Raw genomic sequence first — 22,947 nt, 5'->3', positions numbered from 1 at the left:
GAGCCCAGGTTGTGCCACTGCACTCCAGCCTGGGTGACAGAGTGAGACTCCATCTCAAAAAAACAAAAAACAAAAAACAGTTATCTTCAGCCAGGTGCAGTGGCTCATGCCTGTAATCCCAGCACTTTGGGAAGGTGAGGCAGAAAGAACACTTGAGCTCAGGAGTTCAAGACTAGCCTGAGCAACACGGCAAGACCTCATCTCTACTAAAAATCAAAAACACTAGCTGAGGGTGGTGGTATGCCTGTAGTTCCAGCTACTTCAGAGGCTGAGGTAGGAGGATGGCTTGAGCCCAGGAGGTCGAGTCTGCAGTGAGCTTGATCACACCACTGCACTCCAAACTGGGTGACAGAGTGAAACTCCGTCTCAAAAAAAAAAAACCAAAAACAACCTTTTAAATGCCTGTTAATGCTTTCAAATGAAACATGAGGCCTTTCGTTTCCAAATGAAATGCAAAATCCTTGTGCTTTCAAATTAAGTTTTTACCTAAATCATCTTTAATTCTAAATCCAGGTCTGTTGACAGCAGAGCTTCTGCTCTTAAATCATTCTTGATAAAATCTCACGAGGTTGTCCCCATCCAAGAGCAAGGATGCTACATCTTGCAGACTCCAGCTGAAGTTGGATAATCTACCCAGCTCAGTGCTGAACAGATGGGCTCTCCCTTTCCCCCAGACTATTCGCCTTGTAGATGACATGGAATCTCTTATACCTGGCCACTCCATGCTCTAAGGTGTGGTCAAGAAAGACTAGAAATACATCAACAATAAATCTGCAAGTAGGAAATAATTAAAGAAAGCCAAAAAAGGACAAAACTGACCTGGGTCCTCAGGCTGAGGGTGCATGAGGCGGAATGGGACCTCAGTGGCGACTTCACTAGAAAAAAAGAATGAAGATTGGTGTGAACACACACACACACAATTATAAGTAACACAGCACAGACCTATGACTGCAGAGATTCACAAAAGATCCCCAGGCCCAAGCTGAAAGACAAGACAATGCAGTGGGATTTTTTTTTTTTTTTTTTTTTTTGAGATGGAGTCTCGCTCTGTCACCCAGGCTGGAGTGCAATGGCACAATCTCGGCTCACTGCAACCTCCACCTCCTGGGTTCAAGCAATTCTCCTGTCTCAGCCTCTCTAGTAGCTGGGACTACGAATGCATGCCCCCATGCCTGACTAATTTTTGTATTTTTGAAAAGTAGAGATGGGGTTTCACCATATTGGCCAGGCTGGTCTCAAACTCCTGACCTCAGGTGTTCCACCAGCCTTGGCCTCCCAAAGTGCTGGGATTATAGGCGTGAGCCACGACGCCCAGCCTGCAGTGGGATTAAAAACAAAACAAAACAGAAATGGTCAAGTAGAAATTGGAAAGGTTCCAGAAACTTCACTTACACAGACACGGCCGAGGCAGCTAGTCTATTTAGGTCTCGCTTACTCCTGTTTACTAGGTACGGTGACTTGATACTGTGAGTGGGGAAGAGGTGAAATCCTGAAGAAAGAATTTTTTAAAAATATTCTTTGCAACAACATACACCGTGTTTCATATGTTAAAATTTCTGCAAGGCTGGTATGTTGCTGGCTGGGCACAGTCTCTTGCTACAGGGCAGAACGGAGACAAGCAGGATCCACTGAATTCCAAAAACTAAAGGGCTGTGGGGCGACTTTCAATTTACATAAAACAAAGGAAGGAAGTAGAAGGGAAATTTAGAGAAAGGACAAATGGAAAAGTGGAGAGAGGGGATGAAAGAAAGGGTTACTCCTCACTTCACCCAGGACCCAGGGCCTTCTATCCAAGGCTTACCTCCAGCCCAAGCACCTCTTTTTACAATGAAGCCACCCTCATCAGACCCAGGAGCAGATGGGTCTAAAAGAAAAGGTGGAACCTGGGCTCCAGGTGAGGGAAGGAGATGAGAAGAGTTGGGATGATGGAGTACATAAGCTCAATGCCTGTCTCAAACATTTCTTAACTTGCTGCTTCTTCGTGCATAATTTTAAAAGGCAGCCGTCACTATTTGCAATACCAAAAGGTAGAAACAACCCAAATGTCCACCAACAGATGAACGGGATAAACAAAATGTGGTATATCCATGCAATGGAATATTACTGAGCCATAAAAAGGAATGGAGTACTAGTACATGCTACAACATGGATAAACCTTACACTAATAACACTATGCTAAGTGAAAGAAACCAGTAACAAAAGGCCACATATTGTATGAATCCATTTACACACAATATCCAGAACAGGCAAATCTACAGAGATAGAGAACAGATTAATGATTATGTCAGAGACTATAGGCAGGGAAAATGAGAGTGACTGGTTAATGGGTATGAGATTTTCTTTTTGGGTGATAAAAATGTTCTAGAACTAGATAGTGGTGATGGTTGCATAACAGCGTAAACATATTTAATGCCACCGAATTGTGCACTTTAAAATAGTGAAGGCTGGGCAGGGTAGCTCACGCCTGTAATCCTAGCACTTTGAGAGGCCAAGGCAGGTGGATCACTTGAGGTCAGGAGTTCAAGACCAACCTGGGCAACATGGTGAAACCCTGTCTCTCCTAAAAATACAAAATTAGTCAGGCACAGTGGCGTGAGCCTGTAATCCTAACTACTCAGAATGCTGAGGCAGAAGAATCGCTTGAACCAAGGAGGCAGAGGTTGCAGTGAGCCAAGATCATGCCATTGCACTTGAGCCTGGGCAACACAGCAAGACTCCATCTCAAAGAAATAAATAAAACGGTTAAAATGGTAAAATTTATGCCAGGTGTGTGGTGGCTCATACGTGTAATCCCAGCACTTTGGGAGGCCAAGGCAAGATGATCACTTGAGGTCAGGAGTTCAAGACCAGCCTGGCCAACATGGTGAAACCTCGTCTGTACTAAAAACACAAAAATTAGCCAGGTGTCGTGGCACACGCTTGTAATCCCAGCTACTCAGGAGGCTGAGGCGGGAGGATCACTTGAACCCAGGAAGTGGAGGTTGCGGTGAGCCAAGATCACGTCACTGTGCTCCAGGCTTGGCGACAGAGTAAGACTACGTCTCAAAAAATAAATAAATAAATAAATAAATATAATAGTAAATTTTATGTTATGTGTATTTTACCACACACACACAAGCTGACTGCGTGGAGTGCGCCAGTTTTCTAGGTGTGCATATGTGTGTCCTTACACAGGCATAGGTCTACCTGTGGTTCCAAAGAAATGTAGTCCCAAAGAAACGCCTACGAGCCATGGTTCTGTGATGCATCTGAAGGCAAAGCATCATTCCTAACGCCTCTGAGCACAACTGCCCAGAAAGCAGCTTTCACCAGAAACCATTTTGGAGCCCCAGGTTTGCTGCCTTTGATATTTTGAGAAACAAGCAAACAGGAAGGTGAACAGGCTTACCTGGAGGTGAGCTCTCCCAGAAAGCTAGAAAACACAAAATAAATGCCTGTCGTAACTGTCACAGTGGTAACGCAACCCTTTCCCATGATTCAGAGGCAGGACACAGCCCAGCTCTCATGGTCCTTGCACCCGAACTCACAACGTCCAGGGTCTTTGCATCCCTTAATGTTCAACTTCATTCCTGCTGTCTACCTGTGACTTCATCTCTTTCTCAAGATGACTAGTTTAAAAGGGGCTGGGCATGGTGGATCACGCCTGTAATCCCAGCACTTTGGGAGGCCGAGGCGGGTGGATCATGAGGTCAGGAGATCGAGACCGTCCTAGCTAACATGGTGAAACCCCATCTCCACTAAAAATACCAAAAAAAAAAAAAAAAAAAATTAGCCAGGTTTGGTGGTGGGCGCCTGTAGTCCCAGCTACTCGGGAGGCTGAGGCAGGAGAATGGCGTAAACCCCGGAGGCAGAGCTTGCAGTGAGCTGAGATCGAGCCACTGCACTCCAGGCTGGGCGACAGAGTGAGACTCCATCTCAAAAAAAACAAAACAAAAAAACAACAACAACAACAACAAAAAACAACCAAACCCATCTCTACTAAAAGTACAAAAATCAGCTGGGCATGGTGGCAGGTGCCTGTAATCCCAGCTGAGGCAGGAGAATTGCTTGAACCTGGGAGGTGGAGGTTGCAGTGAGCTGAGATCATACCACTGTACTCTAGCCTGAGTCTCAGAACAAGACTCTGTCTCAAAAAAAAAAGTTGGTTGGGCGTGGTGGCTCACGCCTGTAAATCAGCACTTTGGGAGGCTGAGGCGGGCAGATCACTTGAGGCGGGCAGATCACTTGAGGTCAGGAGTTCAAGATCAGCCTGGCCAACACGGTGAAACCCCGTCTCTACTAAAAATACAAAAATTAGCCAGGCATGGTGGTGTGCACCTGTAATCCCAGCTACTCGGGAGGCTGAGGCAGGAGAATCACTTGAACCTGGGAGGTGGAGGTTGCAGTGAGCCGAGATCATGCCACTGCACTCCAGAGTGATACTCCATCTCAAAAAAAAAAAAAAAAAAAATGTCAAGCCCTAACATTCAAGGTAAGTCACATGGGTTATTGTGAAATACCTGCTGGTTGCTTTCCTTGACTGCTAAAAGAAACTCCACCCTGTTTTTAGATCCTTTTATGCACTATCCACTGTGAGAAATTTAAAAAAAAAAAACACTATACTAACGAAAAATGCAAAACAGATCCATGTTCTACTTTGTTAGAAATTTGGGAAACTCTTTTTTTTAAACCCTTATTTTATTCAAGGGATTTTTTTTTTTTTTTTTTTTTTGAGACGGAGTCTCAATCTGTCGCCCAGGCTGGAGTGCAGTGGCGCAATCTCGGCTCACTGCAAGTTCTGCCTCCCAGCTTCACGCCATTCTCCTGCCTCAGCCCCCCGAGTAGCTGGGACTACAGGCTCCTGCCACCACGCCCATCTAATATTTGTATTTTTATTAGAGACGGGGTTTCACCTTGTTAGCCAGGATGGTCTCCATCTCCTGACCTCGTGATCCGCCCGCCTCGGCCTCCCAAAGTTCTGGGATTATAGGCGTGAGCCACTGCGCCCAGCCGGGAATTCTTCACTACTTAGAAGTGTGAAACCTAGGCACAGACTTGCCTTTGATGGCAGAACTACTCAAGGCTTGTCCAAGTAAAAGGCCAGAGACTTTGGCAATGGAACTTGAAACAAAAATGAGAATTCAAGTTTTTCCTTTTTGGTAAGATTAAACAAATGGAAGAAATTGGTTTCACACGAAAATGAAAGTGGAAACCTGTTCCCTTAAAACTCTGAGATATTGGCACTCTTGTATGAAAAGAAGACTCCTATGCCCTGTGATTACATGTGCGAGAAGGGAGGGGAAGGTCCCTACTTTATGGATCGATACCTTCTAAGATGCAAATACATGAAGATTTACTGGGTTATTTCACAGCAGTTACTCTTTTCTGAAGGATAACCTTTGACTAATCTTCATTCTTGGACATCAGCTTCCACCACATGCACATATGCACATGTATTTTTTTTTTTTTTCTTTTTTTTTTTTGAGACGGAGTCTTGCTCTGTCGCCCAGGCTGGAGTGCAGTGGCCGGATCTCAGCTCACTGCAAGCTCCGCCTCCCGGGTTTACGCCATTCTCCTGCCTCAGCCTCCCGAGTAGCTGGGACTACAGGCGCCCGCCACTTCGCCCGGCTATTTTTTTGTATTTTTTTAGTAGAGACGGGGTTTCACCATGTTAGCCAGGATGGTCTGGATCTCCTGACCTTGTGATCCGCCCGTCTCGGCCTCCCAAAGTGCTGGGATTACAGGCTTGAGCCACCGTGCCCGGCCATGCACATGTATTTTTGCAAAGTGGAGCTAAGAGTGCACACATTTCAGAGTCTGCTTCTCCACCCTTTCCCACCTGACATTTTATCAGACAGAAGCATGGTACTAGACAAACAGAATCTCTCCCAAGCTCTACTTGGTAATCCTTGGTAGAAGCTGTGGGACTTTCCTTGTTTTCTGTCTCCCAGTCATTCAGGAAAGGAACAGTTCAGACCATCTAAGACCAGGACAGAGCAGCCCGAGGGTTGGTGCTGGGACACTTACCCTGACACTGTGAGCTTCACCTTGATCTGGTAAGACACCAGGATCCCCAGGATGGTCCGGTCTATGCCCTCTTTAATGCTGTCCAAACAGAAAGGAAAAGGAGAAGGACGATGGAGAGCAGAGGAGGGTGAAGAGCAGATGGGCAACCTTTCCATTCCGGGCAGGCACGCCGTCATGGAGGTTCTCCAGGGACTGGTAAACTCACTGAGCTGCCAAAGTCCTAGAAGTTCACGTACTTGGGGAGTGGGTATGGGGACTCCTTGCAGGTACTGGAGGAATTCCTGCATCTTCTCCTCTAGAAGCTCCCAGAGGGCAGAGCGTGCATCCCCCTTCTCTGTGCTTGACCTCTACAGATGCACATCCCCCGGTCATCCTCCTCAGCTCCTCCCTTCTACCACCTGCCAAAACTGCCATCTCTGCAGGTCCCCAAGTCCTCCTGCAGGCTTTGCCTGCCTGGATTATCTCAGCAACTCATCTCCCACATGCCAGGCCCCTTCTCTGAGCTCTGTGGCCACCTGCAGGTTCAGCCTCAGAAGCAGCCCGCAAGCTGCCCTGGCCTGCCTTTGCTACTTCATCCCCAGCTGTGTCCCAGCGCCCCCCGCGCTAGACTTGCCAACACAACCCTGCACCAGAATGACCCCTCCTTCTCTCCTGCCTTCCAAAATATCTAGCTGTGTGTCCCCAGCACCCAACATCAGACCTGGCACCAAGTGAGAGCTGTCAATATTTAAGTGAATGTGCAGGATGTGCAAGACCCTCAGATGTGTCCCCAAAGACAGTGCAATGTGACATTCCTTGACAGAAATGTCATTCCAGATCCCACTAATATGTACTGAATGAAGTCCTACTATCTGGCAGGCACTGTGCTGGGCATTTCATCACCAATGCTTATCACGTGGGATCCAACGCGGAGGACACGAGTACTCCAGGATATCCAATAACAGGAATTAAGGTATGAAAAAAGTCATGAAATGCTAGCAAAAATCATGTAAATAATGATAGAAAACAAGCCCAGAAACCGGAAGGCTACAGGCAGAAGGCAGGGGAGGGTGGAACAGCTCTGGAAAAAGAGTTGGGGAGGTGGCCAGCAGGTGCTGGGCCTGGAAGAAGACATCAGCTAGGGAGCCTCTGAGGGGAAGTGTCTCAGGCACATGTTTCTAGAACCACAGTGCTCCCCAGAGAGCTCATTGGTGTCTGGAGCTCCTTTAAAAGAGGACAGAATAGCCAGACATGGTGGCTCACACCTTTAATCCCAGCACTTTGGGAGACCGAGGCAGGCAGATCGCTTGAGTTCAGGAAGTTCAAGACTAGCCTGGACAACATGGTGAAACCCCATCTCTATTGAAAGTACAAAATTAGCCAGGTGTGGTGGTGGGAGCCTCTAATCCCAGCTACTCAGGAGGCTGAGCCAGGAGAATCTCTTGAACCCGGAAGGCGGAGGTTGCAGTGAGCCAAGATTGCGCTACTGCACTCCAATCTGGGTGACAGAGTGAGACTTTGTCCGAAAAAAAAATAAAAATAATTTTTAAAAAGAGGGCAGAATATCTTTATGTGGACTTACGGAGTATGGCCAAGTACCTCGTGAAGAGAGGATGCCTCCAAAGGGAAAAAAAGGGGGTACAAGCTTGAGATCCTCCCCTTGCTGGGATTGACTTTTTTTTTTTTTTTTTTGGAGACAGGGTCTCATTTTGTTACCCAGGCTGGAGTGCAATGGCATGATCATAGGTCACTGTAACCTTGACCTCCTGGGCTCAAGCAATCCTCTCATCTCAGCCTCTCAAATAGCTGGGACTACAGGCATGTGCCACCATGCCCAGCTAATGTTTTAATTTTCTGTGGATATGGGGTTTCGCCATGTTGCCCAGGCTGGTCTTAAACTCCTGGGCTCAAGCGATTCGCCCACCTTGGCCTTCTAAAGTGCTGGGTTTACAGGTGTGAGCTACTGCCCCCAGCTGGGACTAACTACCTTGCACTGAATAGGGCCGAGCAGCTGCTGAACAGAATGTGCTCTGCCACCTGCCTGAGAACGCCCTGCAAACTTTGTTCCCTGGCATCTTCCTGGATTGGGAGATTTGCTGTGGAGTGTACTTTGCTCTGCTATTAACTGATTTAGTGACCTTGGATAAGTCTTTCATTCTGGCTCAACCTCAATTTCTTTATCCATAAAATGCATATAAATATACCTTCCTCATGGAGGTGCGGAGAGTCATAAATGTTTTTTTGTTTTGTTTTGTTGTTGTTTTTTTTGTTTTTTTTTTCTGAGATGGAGTCTCGCTCGGTCAACAGGCTAGAATGCAATGGTGTGATCTCGGCTCACCACAACCTCCACCTGCCAGGTTCAAGCGATTCTCCTATCTCAGCCTCCCGAGTAGCTGGGATTACAGGCACCCGCTACCAGGCCCAGCTAATATTTGTACTTTTAGTAGAGACGGGGTTTCACCATGTTGGCCAGGATGGTCTCCAACTCCTGACCTTAGGTGATCCGCCTGCCTCAGCTTCCCAAAGTGCTGGGATTACAGGTATGAGCCACCATGCCCTGCCGAGTCATACATGTTTAGAAACTAGTCCACACACCACGAAACATTCCCACAGTGCAGTGAGCCATCATTGTTCATCTTATTATTCCTACGCCCTTGAATGCATTGATCTAGGCTCTCAGTTTCCCTGATAGTCTCTCCTGGAGTTAACGAATGTGCTTTAGAATCTAACACAGTCACTTGGCCAATTATCCTCAGAAAATCCTTTGACTTCCACCTGCTTTCTGCCAGTTGTTCACTGCTCCCCACTCTCGGTGTCTGAGAGTGTGAGCTACTGAGCGTCAGGGTCTTGGGGTCAAACAATCCAGTCTCCCGGCCGTTGGCATCACCTTGGAGGTGGTCTACTGGGGCCACAGAGGGAACCCCCAGCACATCACATAGGGAGGTGGCAGTGAGTGGGCCCTGAGCCTGGGTTTTGGCCCCAACCCAAAACTCTGAGAGTTCACCAACAGACACGCTCCTGGGAAAGGAAGCGCAAAAGCATGGCTCAGAAGGACAGCGGATGCTAACTTGGGAACTTCACTGCACAGTCTTTGCTAGATCTGCTGCCCAAATTCAGCCAGTGGTCCTTTGAGTCAGGGTCAGCAGATCAGTACCTAATTTCATTTAAATTTAATGGACATCTAAAGTCATTAGGACCTCCTGTTCTTCACAATTCCTGATGGAAATGGATGAATGAATGAATACAGCCAAGAGTATCACTCAGTTTACATGCTTAGGGCACTACACTAGCCAGTGATGCTTCTAAAAACAGTAGCTGACATTCCTGGAGCACTCACTGTATGTCAGGCCCCACACTTTACATGGACTGTCTCACTGAATCCTTATAGCCACTCTATGAGACTTGAACTATTATTGCCCCCACTTTACAGACAGGAAAACTGAGGTTCTCAGAGAACTCAAGGCATTTTCCCAGGGTCAGCAGCAGAGCTGGGATTAGTGCACAGCTGTCTCCAGGGCCCACGGGCGTAACCCCCACATCACACCAGGGGTGAGAGTGGGATCCTTGTTTGGGCCCCTAGGTATGCAGTCCACACTACACACGCCAGGCCACCATGCTGCATGTGTGCGCCTGCGAGCCCAGCAGGGTGACGTGAAGGGGAGCAGACCAGCACCAGCCCGCCCTGCCGGGGCCTATTCCCTGAGCCTCAAGGACTTACATGGTGCTGGAGGCAAGGTTCGTGTCCTCATGCTTGATTTTCCCGTCCAGGGCAATGCCTCTCCTTTCTCGATTGTTAGCCAGCAAGGGCAGCAGCGTCAGCGTCTTGGTCAAAGTGCTGTTTGGCGGCACTTTTTCTCTAGAGGAAGAAGAACAGAGGAGATTTATAACCATAAAAGCTGCCATGGGCCCCATGAGCCCCTATTTGACATTAGGCATTTTCCAGGATCCATATCCCCGATGGACCTCCTGGGAAGCTGGGGTCAGGTGCCTGGGAACTTGCCTTACGAGAAGCAGAACAGTGCTTGTGAAATCTCAGGGTGGGCTGGCAGCACAAGGAGGATATTGCTTCAAGCAACTCAGCCTATTCTGAATTGCTGAATTTCTAGAATATTCTATGGAGTTAATGAGACCAACTGGCTTGAGAGTCAGAGACCACAGTCTCCTCCTGAGACTGTGAACCACACGGTGGCCTGCAGAACCTTCTGGTTAGCGTCAGCAACGAGCCCAGGCCAGAAAGGCTCTTGTCACCAAAAACTGTCGCTATAAGGAGGTCACAGTGTGACTGTGTGGTAAGTTGTCTAGAGGGGCAACGCAGGGACCCACAGTTTGTGGATCACACAGACGGACTGGCTTGGGTCCAAACAGCACATGTTCTTTCTCTACTGGATCTTCTTCCACATCAGTCGGGGTATAGATTTCTCAACATCTGACAGATGGCGGGGACCCTGTGCCAACGGGCGGGTCTGGGATCAAGCTGGGGACACAGCAGTGTGTGTTTCTCCAGGCAGACACATGGCAGCACGGCCAGGATCACGAAGCAGCCTCCGCAACTGGGGAGTTGGCTCCTCTGCTCACACGCGTGCTGTGTGCCGGGCCTGGTGCTAAGGCCTGTCCCCAAAACCTTTCACCTTACCCTCATCAACCCCGTACCAAGCAGGTGCTCCCAACATCCCCATTTTCCAGACGGGAAGTGTGCTCACGGCAGAGCCCATTTGTGCCGGCAGCACACCCTCCCTCCTGTGCCTAGCCAGAAGAAGGTGGGGTGTGGCCAGCATCAGGACCATTCTAAGGCTGTCCTGAGACAGCTGGAAGTCTGAACTGCCTCTCTGGGAAAGGACTTCCTTTCCCTAATCAAGTTTCCCTGGATAGGTAAAAGCAGCTGTTGCCTATCCTGCCTCCAATGTCTACAGGATGCTCTTTCCGGAAATCTGCCAGAGCCCAAGGTGGCCCACATCCTACCATCTGGGTCCTGGTAGAACCTCTCTTCATGAGCATAATTTGGGCATTGAAAAAAGCAGAAACAGCATTGTAAAGATGGCTGGAATAGGAAGAGGGCCCTTGGGGTTGGGCTCAGAGGATGGACTTTGTGTGTGTGTGTGCAGAGCTTGCCAAAGGACTATGTCTAGGCCCTGGGGCTGCTCCCCAGAGCTTCAGGATGTGGGTTTGGACGGCGGGGAGCAGCTTGGGAGTCAGGTCTGACCTGGTTCCGTGCAAGCCTGCCCACCAAAGCCCCAGAAGCCACAGGGCTCTGGGACGATGGCTCCTGCTCTGCAGCCCTCCGAGTGACCTCTAGCCTGAGACTCATCAGCACGGTCCAGTCCAGCTCCCAGGCTCCTCCAGCCTTTGGGGGACTTTGGGATGTTTTCCAGTTTCCTGGGACTCTTTGACCCAAAATGCACCCAACACTTTGAAAGAGGACCAGGTGATGGAATACATATTAGGGGAAAACTGGGCCAGGACTCTTTGCTCCCATGTTGCTGAGCACATGTGGAAAGGTGAACCAGGGCCAAGACCCCCAGGACACAGGGATGTGTGAGGATCCCCTAAAGGCAGAACAGAGCCCAGGCTTGGCAGAAAGGAGGCAATAAGTGGTGGTTCTTTCCTGTCTCCCTCCCTTCTAGACCTGAAGGTTGAATCTGTTTTGAGTAACAGTAATAGTTTCTCCTAAAGTTGCCTTTTAAATATTACCGTATAGGCTGGGTGTGGTAGCTCACACCTGTAATTCTAGCACTTTGGGAGGCTGAGGCAGGTAGGTCACCTGAGGTCAGCAGTTTGAGACCAGCCTGGCCAACAGGTGAAACCCTGTCTCTACTAAAAATACAAAATCAGCCAGGCACGGTGGCTCACGCCTGTAATCTCTCAGCACTTTGGGAGGCCGAGGTGGGCAGATACCTGAGGTCAGGGGTTCGAGACCAGCCTGGCTAACATGGTGAAACTCCGTTTCTACTAAAAATACAAAAAATTAGCCAGGGGTGGTGGTGTGACCCCGTAATCCCAGCTACTCAGGAGGTAGAGGCAGGAGAATCGCTTTAACCTGGGAGGCAGAGGTTGCAGTGAGCCGAGATCGCACCATTGCACTCCAGCCTGAGCAACAAGAGCAAAACTCTGTCTCAAAAAAGAAAAAAAAAAATTTAGCTAGGCGTGGCGGCAGGCACCTGTAATCCCAGCTACTTGGGAGACTGAGGCAGGAGAATGGCTTGAACCTGGTAGGTGGAGGTTGCAGTGAGCCGAGATCTCACCACTGCACTCCAGCCTGGGCAACGGAGTGAGACTCCATCTCAAAAAAATATATCTATTACTTTATATTATCTTAAGGAATCAGTTTGTCTTTCATCACTCCCCTACCCTAACCTTCCTCTAACCCTGCTAATATTTTTTACATACAACGGTGCTTAGAACATGCCAGCGAGGCAAAGAATTAAGACCTGGCCAAGCTATCCTCTTGTGGGGCTGGAGGTGGGGGATCATCACCCTCCACTCCAAGCCATGTGTTAAATCAATCTATTGACTTTGTGGCACACGGCAAAGCTGGGCAGGTCTCTCAGGCCAGCATAAAGGAACCATGGCAGGATTCTCATTTGTTTTTGATTCTAACAAAGGGGAAAAGTCATTCACAACAAGCGGCTAAGAATGGATATATTATAATCCAGCTGTCACTGGTATTACGATGTTCAATTTGAGATTAAAAGATAGGGAATCCTAGCCTGGGCTGACGGTTCATTTGACCATCTTCTGGGAGACGGAAATAGTATCAAATTCCTAACAATTCATTCCAAGGATAAATAGAAAAAGCCAGTTGATCCCACGGTGACATTTCTGTCTTTATGTCTCTCCTCAGCATCATTCTTTGGCTAGGATTAATCCTCAGAACTCCTGTAAGATGGGCACAGAGGGGTGTGGTAGATGCAGAGATAAGATGCTCACTTTCTGTACAGCCCTCGAAGGGAGAAAGAGGAAGGAAGTGGAAGGCTGGCGAGCTAGCTGAACATTCTAGTTCCCTCTTCAGCAATAACCGGTGAGAAACTTGACACAGAAGGCTGAGACGCCCAGGAAATGGAAACCCCACCAGCTACTCACTGCGCTTCCTCCATAGCCACAGGCTTGACGTAATAATCACTCGAGTAGAGAACCACATTGGCCACCTGTTCCACTGCAAGAGGAAGACGGGAGTCAGGTGGTCAGCACTGGTCCCCCAACACATGCACATTCCCTGCGGCCTCCCAGGGTGCACGCTGGTCTCTCCTCTCTGATGATGGTTTCCCTCCACTTCCCAGGCTTGGCTTTCTCAGCCCTCAGCTTCAAGGCTGTGGTTTTGAAGTTCTGTCTCCAGGTCATTTCTGGTCACCCATAACCTGCTCTGTATCAACTCCCACCCATAGCCCAGTGCCTGCAAGTCCCAGGCTGCACTGCTGGGAGACTCCTCCTTTCCTCTGCTTAGCCCCATCTAACACCCTCCATCTTATTTCATGAACATTGTCCTTCCTGTCCTCCAAGAGACTAGTTAGAGGCAGCACAGGACCGATTGGTGGGTGGAACGCGGTGGATAGGAAGGTGGGCCTGGAGCCAGGCTGTTTGGGTGCCAATCTTGGCTTAGCCACTAACTGTGGGGTGAATTATTTAGCTATTCTAAGCCTCAGTTTCCCCATCAGTAAAATGGGGGTAATAACTGCATCTAACTCATAGGGACGTTGTGATGATTAAAAAGATGACTTTTAATCACCTTTAAAATTAAGTTTGAGGATTAAAAAAAAATAAATAAAGGCAGGGTCTCCCTACATTGCCCAGACTGGTCTTGAACTCCTGGGCTCAAGGGATCCTCCCACCTTGGCCTCCCCAAATGCTGGGATTACAGGGGTGAGCCACCACACCCAGCCAAAGTTTGAGGATAAAGAAACAATTTGTGCAAGGTATGCAGCACAGTGCCCAGTCTATAGAAAGCAATTACTATTTTGTTTTAAAAAATTTAACAGCTATCTGGGTGCAGTGGCTCATGCCGGTAATCCCAGCACTTTGGGAGGCCGAGGCAGGTGGATCACCTTAGGTCAGGGGTTTGAGACCAGCCTGGTCAACATGGCGAAACCCCCCTCTTTACTGAAAATACAAAACTAGCTGGGCAAAATTGGTGCACGCCTGTAATCCCAGCTACTTGGGAGGTTGAGGCAGGAGAATGGCTTGATCCAGGCAGTGGAGGTTGCAGTGAGCCGAGATCACACCACTGCACTCCAGGCTGGGCAACAGAGGGAGACTCTGTCAAAAAAAGAAGGAAGGAAGGAAGGAAGGAAGGAAGGAAGGAAGGAAGGAAGGAAGGAAGGAAGGAGGGAGGGAGGGAGGGAGGGAGGGAGGGAGGGAGGGAGGGAGGGAAGGAAGGAAGGAAGGAAGGAAGGAAGGAAGGAAGGAAGGAAGGGAGGGAAAGAAACGTCTAGAATTTCTTAGCCTGCACGCATCAGAGTTGCTGACCCTCATCTGTGATGACTCACAGGGAAAAGTGGTATATGACACCTAGGGCCACTGCTCACCCTGGCTTGCCTGGGATAGCCCATTTTTGGACTGGAAGTTCCACATCCTCAGTCCTGGGCCACCTGGGATAGTTAGTCACCCCAAGATGTATAAGTCTCATTTTGTCTCGGTCATCAAACGTTTGAGTTAAAAACTGAACTTAGAGGTTACCCTCACAGGTGATTCCATCATGTCTTTCTCGTAAAAGAGCCACGTAAGACCATCATATATGACCCCCTGTGCTTTGATGCCCTTTGAGCTTAGTTAATGTGTGGGAACAGCAGGCAAAGGCACCTCCCCTGTAGGATATGGCAGGGTCAGCCATGACATGATGGCCATTTGAGCCGAGACAGTCACACTTCAACATTTACAAAGTGCTTCCACATGGGACCTCTCCTTAGAGCCCCACAAAGCCCGGGAAGGCAGACAAGGAGCCCCTGCTGCAGATGCTGGGATCACAGAGCCCACAGCAGGAATCCACAAATTAGGCCTCACCCACGACACTGTGCTGCACCTGTCAGCAATGCCGAGCACTGTGGGCCCCTCCAGGAAGGCATGACCATGGAAAGAGATCACTTGTCAGGAATTTTGTTCCAAGACAAAAGCCAGCCGTAAGTGGGCAGGAAGTTGACTGAGATGACTTGCAAGGCCTTTCTCCCTCCACAGTCCTGCTGCCTATGACGGCAGAGACAAGTAGCCAGTTCCAAGGACCCAGAAGGGCCTTGTCAGACCAGAGAAGTGACCCCTCAGGAAACAGGATCAGAAACTCTAGAAGACTGCCCTCTACTTTTGAGAAGAAGGTCCTACCGAATGCTTTAATCTTCTTCACGGTCTTCTCTGTGTTATTGGTGACAGTCACGGTCACAGGGATGGGTTCCCCATGGAAATAGATCTGGAAAAGTCAGCAGACAGGTCAGAAGAAGAGAACAGATGTGGTGGTGTCTTTAATCTCACAGCTTTCTAGATTCATCTCAGTCCCTTTCACTAGATGAGAAGCGGCAGAATGTAAGGAAGATGAAGTGATAGCAATACGTTTCTTCCAAGGAAGGGCCTGAAGCACACTCCACCCACCTGTGGGAAGCTAGGGAGGGGGTGGAGTTCCAGTCACCCCATGGAGGAGGCCAGGGCTCAGGAGGTGATGGGGGCAGGATGAGTGACGTGAAAGGAAACCACTGGGAAAGCCAAGTGCTGGCATCCCGCCCAGCACAGCCCGTGTAACCCAGCCCCTGGGCACACCCACACACGTGTATGCACACACAGCGCACACACGGCTGACGGCTGACCAGAGGAGCCAGAGGCAGCCTCGGCCAGCAGCTTTCACCTTTTCCCACCATGACACCCCTAAGAGATGACATCACAGGTGACACCGCCATCCCATATGGTTTCTGCAAAATTTAAATTTCCCAGGAAGTGAAGAATTTGCGATATCACAGCTATTGATGCTCCATGGTGAACAAGGCCAGTGGAGGTGGAGAGGGCAAGGATAGCTGGGGGGCAGGTATGTGCAAAGCAGCGCCCCTTCCTTCCCCAGTCCCTCGGGACAGCCAGTAGGTGGAAACCCTCCACTAAGGACCATGCTGACCAGCTCCAGGCTGTGAAAACAGGCCAATCACTTACGCATGTTGGTGCTTTATCCTAAAAACAAGCTTCCTTGCAAGGCACCCACGTAGACAGAGGCTGGGGCTGGTGAACAGGGGGTGTGGGGCCTGCCCCCAGGCCTGCTGCCCTTTGGGTAGTAGCGATGGTAGGTGGTTACCTCTTTGCTGAGAGAGACCGCAAGCTGCAGGGGCTTGTCAGACATGAAGAACTGCCAGGCCGCCTCAGCTCGGGGCTGGGGACCCATCTCAAGTGGGGCATGCTGTACTTTCCGGATCAGTAACCGCACAGAGCTCCTGCGGGGAACAGCCACAGACAAGCCAGGGATTGGCACCGAGGCCGCTTCAGGGAGGCCTCTGTTCTCTCCCAACCGTCACACGGGGATTCTCCAGGAACACTCCACATGGAGACAGGGTGGACGGAAAGAGGGCAAGGACACTGGTCAGAGCCTGAGGCAGCCCTGACGGTGGGAGAGCCTGGGGGTCTGGTTTCTGGTCCCTTCCCTGGGGGGAAAGCTGTGGGGCCAGGCAACGTCCCAAGGGCCAAGCTTAGCCTCTTAGGCTCCATGGGCTCCCGGCTCTGCCTCCTCTCAGAGAGGCTGAGGTGTGAGGGCATCAAGGACCTCATGGAATAGCTGTGATATACATGCAAGCTCCATTACTGCAGCTCACTCTCCTGCGCCTCCAGAGATGTGTACATGGGGCAGGAGGAGACTGGGTGAAGGGCCAGGCGGAAACCTTGTTTAGGTAAAAAAAGAAAACAGCACGCGGGTGGGAGAATGGGAGGGATGGAACGGTAGGCTTAATGGTTGTAGAGTTCCTGCTCGGGCAATGAGAAAGTTTTGAGTATAGACAGCAGTGATGGCTACACAACATTCGGAATGTCCTTAAGCCACTGAATGGTACATTTAAAAGTGGTTAAAATGGGCCGAGCACAGTGGCTCACGCCTGTAATCCCAGCACTTTGGGAGGCCAAGGAGGGCGGATCACTTGAGGTCAGGAGATCAAGACCAGCCTGGCCAACATGGTGAAACCCCGTCTCTACTAAAAATACAAAAAAAAAAAATTAGCCAGGTGTGGTGGCGGGCACCTTTAATCCCAGTTACTCGAGAGGCTGAGGCAGAAGAGTCGCTTGAACCTGGGAGGCGGAGGTTGCAGTGAGCCGAGGTCACATTGCACTCCAGCCTGGGCGACAGAGCGAGGCTCCACTTCCAAAAGCAAAATAAAATACAAAAGTGGTTAAAATGGCAAACTTCATGTTGTGTATATTTTACCACAAAAAACAAACAAACAAACCAAAAACCTAAAGAAAGGAGAAACCTGGGAGTTTCACGGGATTACGTGAGCCCTGGAGGTTGCTAACTTCCCTGTCATTTTCTTGTATTTTTTTTTCCCAAAAATGATCAACCTTTGACCTCTATCCCACATGCAGATGGTACCCCAGCTGTGCCAGCCCTGTAGGACGAGTTCTGTCCCACAGAGACAAGGTAAGGCCATTTCTTCTCTCCACCCCCACTGCAGACCCCTCACCTATTCCACAACCACACTCTTACTTCTTGGGGATTTTGTCCTCTTCGTCATCGGCGCTGTCTGTGGCGAATGCTTTGACCTCAAAGTCAACCCCACAGGACTGTTGGGAAGAGAGAGCAGACAGGCAGTGATCAGCGCCTCCCGCCCTGGGTGCCGGGCCAGAGGGCCACACCTCACGTAGGGCACGTGACGTGGCACTATCTCTTTTTGTCTTGGCCGTGTCCTATTCGGGGTTGCACCATTTAGGGATTTGGAAGCATACTAACAGTGAAACAATGACAGTAGCACAAGGAGTGTGCCATGGGCCCAAAACCCTCAGAGGGAGGGGATCCGCCTGCCCCATGAGCCCTCCTGCTGCCGTGGACAGTCATTTGCATCCTTGCTGTCCTTGCCTCCTGCCACTTTGCACACTTAGGTGTCCCCAACTGTGACCCCGCACATGTTATTGACTTCCACTGCCTACAGCAGGGGCCAGAGGTACAGGCACTCACAGGGCCAGCGCTGGGGTCCAGGAATCCCCTGATATAGTATGAAACCCTGACCCCCATGGTCACCTGCTGTTCAGCGGCAGCCTCATGTGGCCAGGCAGCAAGGCACCCAGTGCTGGCAGCTCGATTTTTTATTTTTTATTTTTTATTTTTTTGGAGACAGAGTCTCACTCTGTTGCCCCCAGGCTGGAGTGCAGTGGTGTGATCTCGGCTCACCGCAACCTCTGCCTCCCAGGTTCAAACGATTCTCTTGCCTCAGCCTCCAGAGTAGCTGGGATTACAGGCATGCGCCACCATGCGCGGCTGATGTTTGTATTTTTAGTAGAGTTGGGGTTTCACTATGTTGGCCAGGCTGGTCTCAAATTCCTGACCTCGTGATCTGCCTGCCTTGGCCTCCCAAAGTGCTGGGATTATAGGCGTGAGCCATCACGCCCAGCCAGCTCGATTTTTTAAAAAGAAACTCCACGTGGAATTTGGAGTGAAATCTCCTAGTTTTTAAATTAAATAAAAAGACTTTTAAGCATTGTGTGGGTTGAATGAACACATCTGCCAGTGACCTTCCCCCGATTCCCAGTGTGTGAAGCCCCTGGCCCCCAGTGCAAGCCCTCGGTAACCTCCCTCATCTCTGCACGTTCACAGGTGTTGGGGAGCCAGAGGAGGGCACCAGCCTGCCCTCCACCACTGCCTGGAGGGGAAAGGAGAGCTGACAAAAATTACAGGAAGCCAGTTCTGTCCATGGTGACATATGAAGCACGGATTTATCGGTTCCGCAACCAGGGAACCATAGCAGTTCTAAACTCTAGGTGGAAAATAAATACGCATCCTTCCCTGCCATCAGCCAGCCATTGTTCAGCCACACCAGCGCCTGTTCTGCTTGCCCACCTGGGTTCCTCAGCTGTCGAGCCCCCAGGCCCCCAGGCATTCAGGCACTTCTCTCAAGCTCCCTGGGCTCAGGGCTCGCCCCCTTTCCTGAAGCCCTGCAGCTGTGCTAAGACCTTCTCCTCTCCTAGAACAGGAAACAGGTGGTGCTTTGTTGGGCCTGTACAGTGTTGTAAAAATCAAGAAAGGTCACCTAAAAATCTGAATTTGGGGTCTCTCTTACAGAAAACTATAAGATCTAACACAACCAATTTCATTTCCCATTGTTCTGTGCCCCCTTCTTCTGTAATCACCTCGTCTTCCCCCATCTCGACTGCGCACACCCCACCCCATTTTCCTGGACCAGTAGCTTCAAGACGTTCTGAAAGTTGGATTTGTAACATAGCCCAGTAAACAGACACAAACATCTGAAACAACTCTCCTGATACCATATTCAGCTTCACCATGTGTGACCCACTCTGAGATTTTCCAATCCATTCCGTTTTGTTCTATTCTATTCTATTGTATTCTTTTTTTTTTTCCAATGGAGTCTTGCTCTGTCGCTCAGGCTGGAGTGTAGTGGCGCAATCTCAGCTCTCTGCAATCTCTACCTCCCAAGTTTGAGCGATTTTCCCACCTCAGCCTCCCGAGTAGCGCACCACCATGCCCAGCTAATTTTTGTGGGTTTTTTGTTTGTTTGAGATGGAGCCTTGCTCTGATGCCCAGGCTGGAGTGCAGTGGCACAATCTCGGCTCACTGCAACCTCCGCCTCCCAGGTTCAAGCAATTCTCCTACCTCAGCCTCCTGAGTAGCTGGGATTACAGGCACCCACCAACATGCCTGGCTAATTTTTGTATTTTTAGTAGAGACGCGATTTCACCATGTTGGCCAGGCTGGTCTCAAACTCCTGACCACAGGTGATCTGCCCACCTCAGCCTCCCAAAGTGCTGGGATTACAGGCGTGAGCCACCGTACCCAGCCTGCTCCATTCCATTCCATTCCATTCTGTTTTTTAAAAATGCCATTTTGGATCCACAACATTGATTTCACAAACCGCTATCAGGTCAGATGCCCCAGGACAAAAACACTGCCCTTGTCATCACCTATCACTGCCCAGCCCATAATCCAGCTACAGAACATGCCACTCTGCCCTCAGTTGTATCTGTGTAGCTCCCTTCCTCATGAATCCCAGATCCAGTGGCTTACGGGGCCTGAACCCACAGGTCCTGGCACCTCCCTCTCCTCCTGTCCCTACTGCCTCCTTCGACGCTGGAGCCCCGTCCACCTGCCTCACTCCTCTCTCACACACCCTCAGCCCCCAAATCACATGCTTAGCCAACTCAACTCCATTCTCAACTCTGTGGCCATAGTGACCGTTTGGAAAGTCAGCGCCTGTCATTCATAGCCTGCCAATGGCTCCCATCTCATTCAGGCAAAAACCCAAGTCTCTACAACATTGACAAGGCCCTTCGTGATCTGGCCACACCTTCCCTTCCACTCTAACCTCAGCTTCCCACTTTCTTTTTTTTGTTTGTTTTTGAGACAGGGTCTCACTCTGTCACCCAGGCTAGAGCGCAGTGCAATGGCATGATCACAGTTCACTGCAGCCTCTGCTTCCTGGGCTTAAGTGATCCTCCTACCTCAGCCTCCCAAGTAGCTGGGGCTGCAGGCATGTGCCACCAATCATGGCTATTTTTTGTATTTTTTTGTAGAGATGGGGTCTCGCCACGTTGCCCGGGCTAGTCTTTTTTTTTTTTTTTTTTTTTTTTTTGAGACGGAGTCTCGCTGTGTCGCCCAGGCTGGAGTGCAGTGGCGCGATCTCGGCTCACTGCAAGCTCCGCCTGCCGGGTTCACGCCATTCTCCCGCCTCAGCCTCCGAGTAGCTGGGACTACAGGCGCCCGCCACCACGCCCGGCTAGTTTTTTGTATTTTTAGTAGAGACGGGGTTTCACCATGTTAGCCAGGATGGTCTCGATCTCCTGACCTCGTGATCCACCCGCCTCGGCCTCCCAAAGTGCTGGGATTACAGGCTTGAGCCACCGCGCCCGGCCTCGGGCTAGTCTTGACTCCTGGGTTGATCCACCCGCCTCAGCCTCCCAAAGTGCTGGGATGACAGGCCTGAGTCACTGCACTTGGCCTCCTCTTCCATTCCTTGCTCCTCTCACTCAGGAGGCAGCCTCCTCACTGCCCCCGGAACACAGCAGGCGAGGTGTGCCCTCTACCTGGAAGGCTCTCCCCTGGGAGAGTGTGGCTTTCTCCTTGGCCTCATTAGAGGCTGGCTTTAAACACCCTCAACACACATCCCACCAGATACTCCCGTTGCCTCTCACAAGCCTCTTGTTCTCCACAGCATCTGTGGCCACCTGACATGCCGTGTAGTTCCTTGTTATTTGGGTTTACCTGGTGCTCTCGGTTAATGTGCAAGACTCATGGGGGTCGGGACTCTGTGATTTTGTTCACAAGGATGTTCATGGTTAATAATTGCTGAAGATGAGTGATGGGTTCATAGAAGATCTTTATACTGGTCACTCTACTTTTGGGTATGTTTGAAATTTTCCATGATGAAAAGCTATCTTTAAAAGACTAATGGGCCGGGCGCGGTGGCTCACACCTGTAATCCCAGCACTTTGGGAGGCCAAGGCAGGCAGATCACTTGAGCTCAGGAGTTTGAGACCAGCCTAGTCAATGTGGTGAAACCCTGTCTCCACACAAAACACAAAAATTAGCTGGGCATGGTGGCACACACCTGTAGCCCCAGCTACTCAGGATGCTGAGGCTGGAGAATCACTTGAGCCCAGAAAGCAGAGGTTGAAGTGAACCAAGATTGCGCCACTGAGCCCCAGCATAGGCAACCGAGTAAAATCCTGTTTCAGAAAAAAATAAAAATAAAAAAATAAAAGGTCTATTGAAGGAATGAACAAATCCATGAAACCATGGCATTTCTTCTTGAACTAACCTTTCCTGTATCTTGCGGAGCTGGCTGCAACATCACTGAACAGGGCAAGTAGTCAGGAAACTGTGGAAAGAAACAAAAGAAAAATCATTTATTTCAGAAGGGGCTGTTCCATAGGTAATATATAATCATGTAAAAATTAGAAAATAAAGATGATAAGCAAGAAAAAAACACTCACCTATACTCCTGATACCCAAATACATGTTGCTAACATAACCTTCCCAAAATTTCCTGCCTGTACACATAAATATGTATGTTTTGTCTTGAGATGGAGTCTTTCTCTGTCACCCAGGCTGGAGCGCAGTGGCATGATCTTGGCTCACTGCAACCTCTGTCTCTTGGGTTCAAGCAATTCTCAGGCCTCAGCCTCCTGAGTAACTAGGATTATGGGCACACACCACCATGCCTGGCTAATTTTTGTATTTTTGCTACAGATGGGGTTTCACCATGTTGCCCAGGCTGGTCTCAAACTCCTGATCTTAAGTAATTCACCCACCTTGGCCTCCCAAAGTGCTGGGATTATAGGCGTGAGTCACCGCACCTGGCCACGCCTAAATATGTGTATGTGAGAAGACATTTTACAGAAATGGGACAAAGTACTGATCATGTTCTGTAGTCTGTTTACTCACTTCATTAATTCTAGTCCTTTTCAGAAAGGATTGTGACCATTTTCCCACATCACAAAATATAGTTCTGAATCATCTGCTTTAGGGCTCTAGAATATACATTTAACGTAGCCAGTCCCCTTTGCTGGCTACTGAAGTGGTCTTTACTTTTTTTGCCATTATAAACAATGCTGTAATAGATCAGTTTTAGCCAATTAATTATATAAGCTGCACTGCTAGAAAGAGAACCACATTTTTTTTTTTTTTTGAAATGGAGTCTCGCTCTGTCACCCAGGCTAGAGTGCAGTGGCACAATCTCGGCTCACTGCAAGCTCTGCCTCTCGGGTTCACACCATTCTCCTGCCTCAGCCTCCGGAGTAGCTGGGACTACAGGCGCCTGCCACCACACCTGGCTTTTTTTTTTTTTTTTTTTTTTT

At 49.6% G+C, this 22,947-nt stretch overlaps 1 protein-coding gene across 1 annotated transcript in view; it reads right to left on the bottom strand.

Moving 5' to 3' along the window:
• Nucleotides 1-22,947, bottom strand: part of SAG (S-antigen visual arrestin) — a 41,389-nt gene that overhangs the window by 3,877 nt on the left and 14,565 nt on the right. The window contains exons 6-14 of the mRNA XM_025404670.1: nt 21,909-21,968; nt 17,630-17,706; nt 16,238-16,373; nt 15,289-15,373; nt 13,063-13,135; nt 9,704-9,841; nt 6,007-6,084; nt 3,389-3,412; nt 820-875 (exon numbers count right to left, since the gene is read on the bottom strand). Coding sequence (XP_025260455.1) covers nt 820-875; nt 3,389-3,412; nt 6,007-6,084; nt 9,704-9,841; nt 13,063-13,135; nt 15,289-15,373; nt 16,238-16,373; nt 17,630-17,706; nt 21,909-21,968 — 727 coding nt within the window. The remainder of the gene's footprint in view (nt 1-819; nt 876-3,388; nt 3,413-6,006; nt 6,085-9,703; nt 9,842-13,062; nt 13,136-15,288; nt 15,374-16,237; nt 16,374-17,629; nt 17,707-21,908; nt 21,969-22,947) is intronic.

The sequence above is a fragment of the Theropithecus gelada genome, chromosome 12 (genome assembly GCF_003255815.1).
Source record: "Theropithecus gelada isolate Dixy chromosome 12, Tgel_1.0, whole genome shotgun sequence".
Lineage (NCBI taxonomy): Eukaryota > Metazoa > Chordata > Mammalia > Primates > Cercopithecidae > Theropithecus > Theropithecus gelada.
The sequence above is the reverse complement of the archived record's forward strand: the minus strand, read 5'-3'. Positions and strand labels throughout refer to the sequence as shown.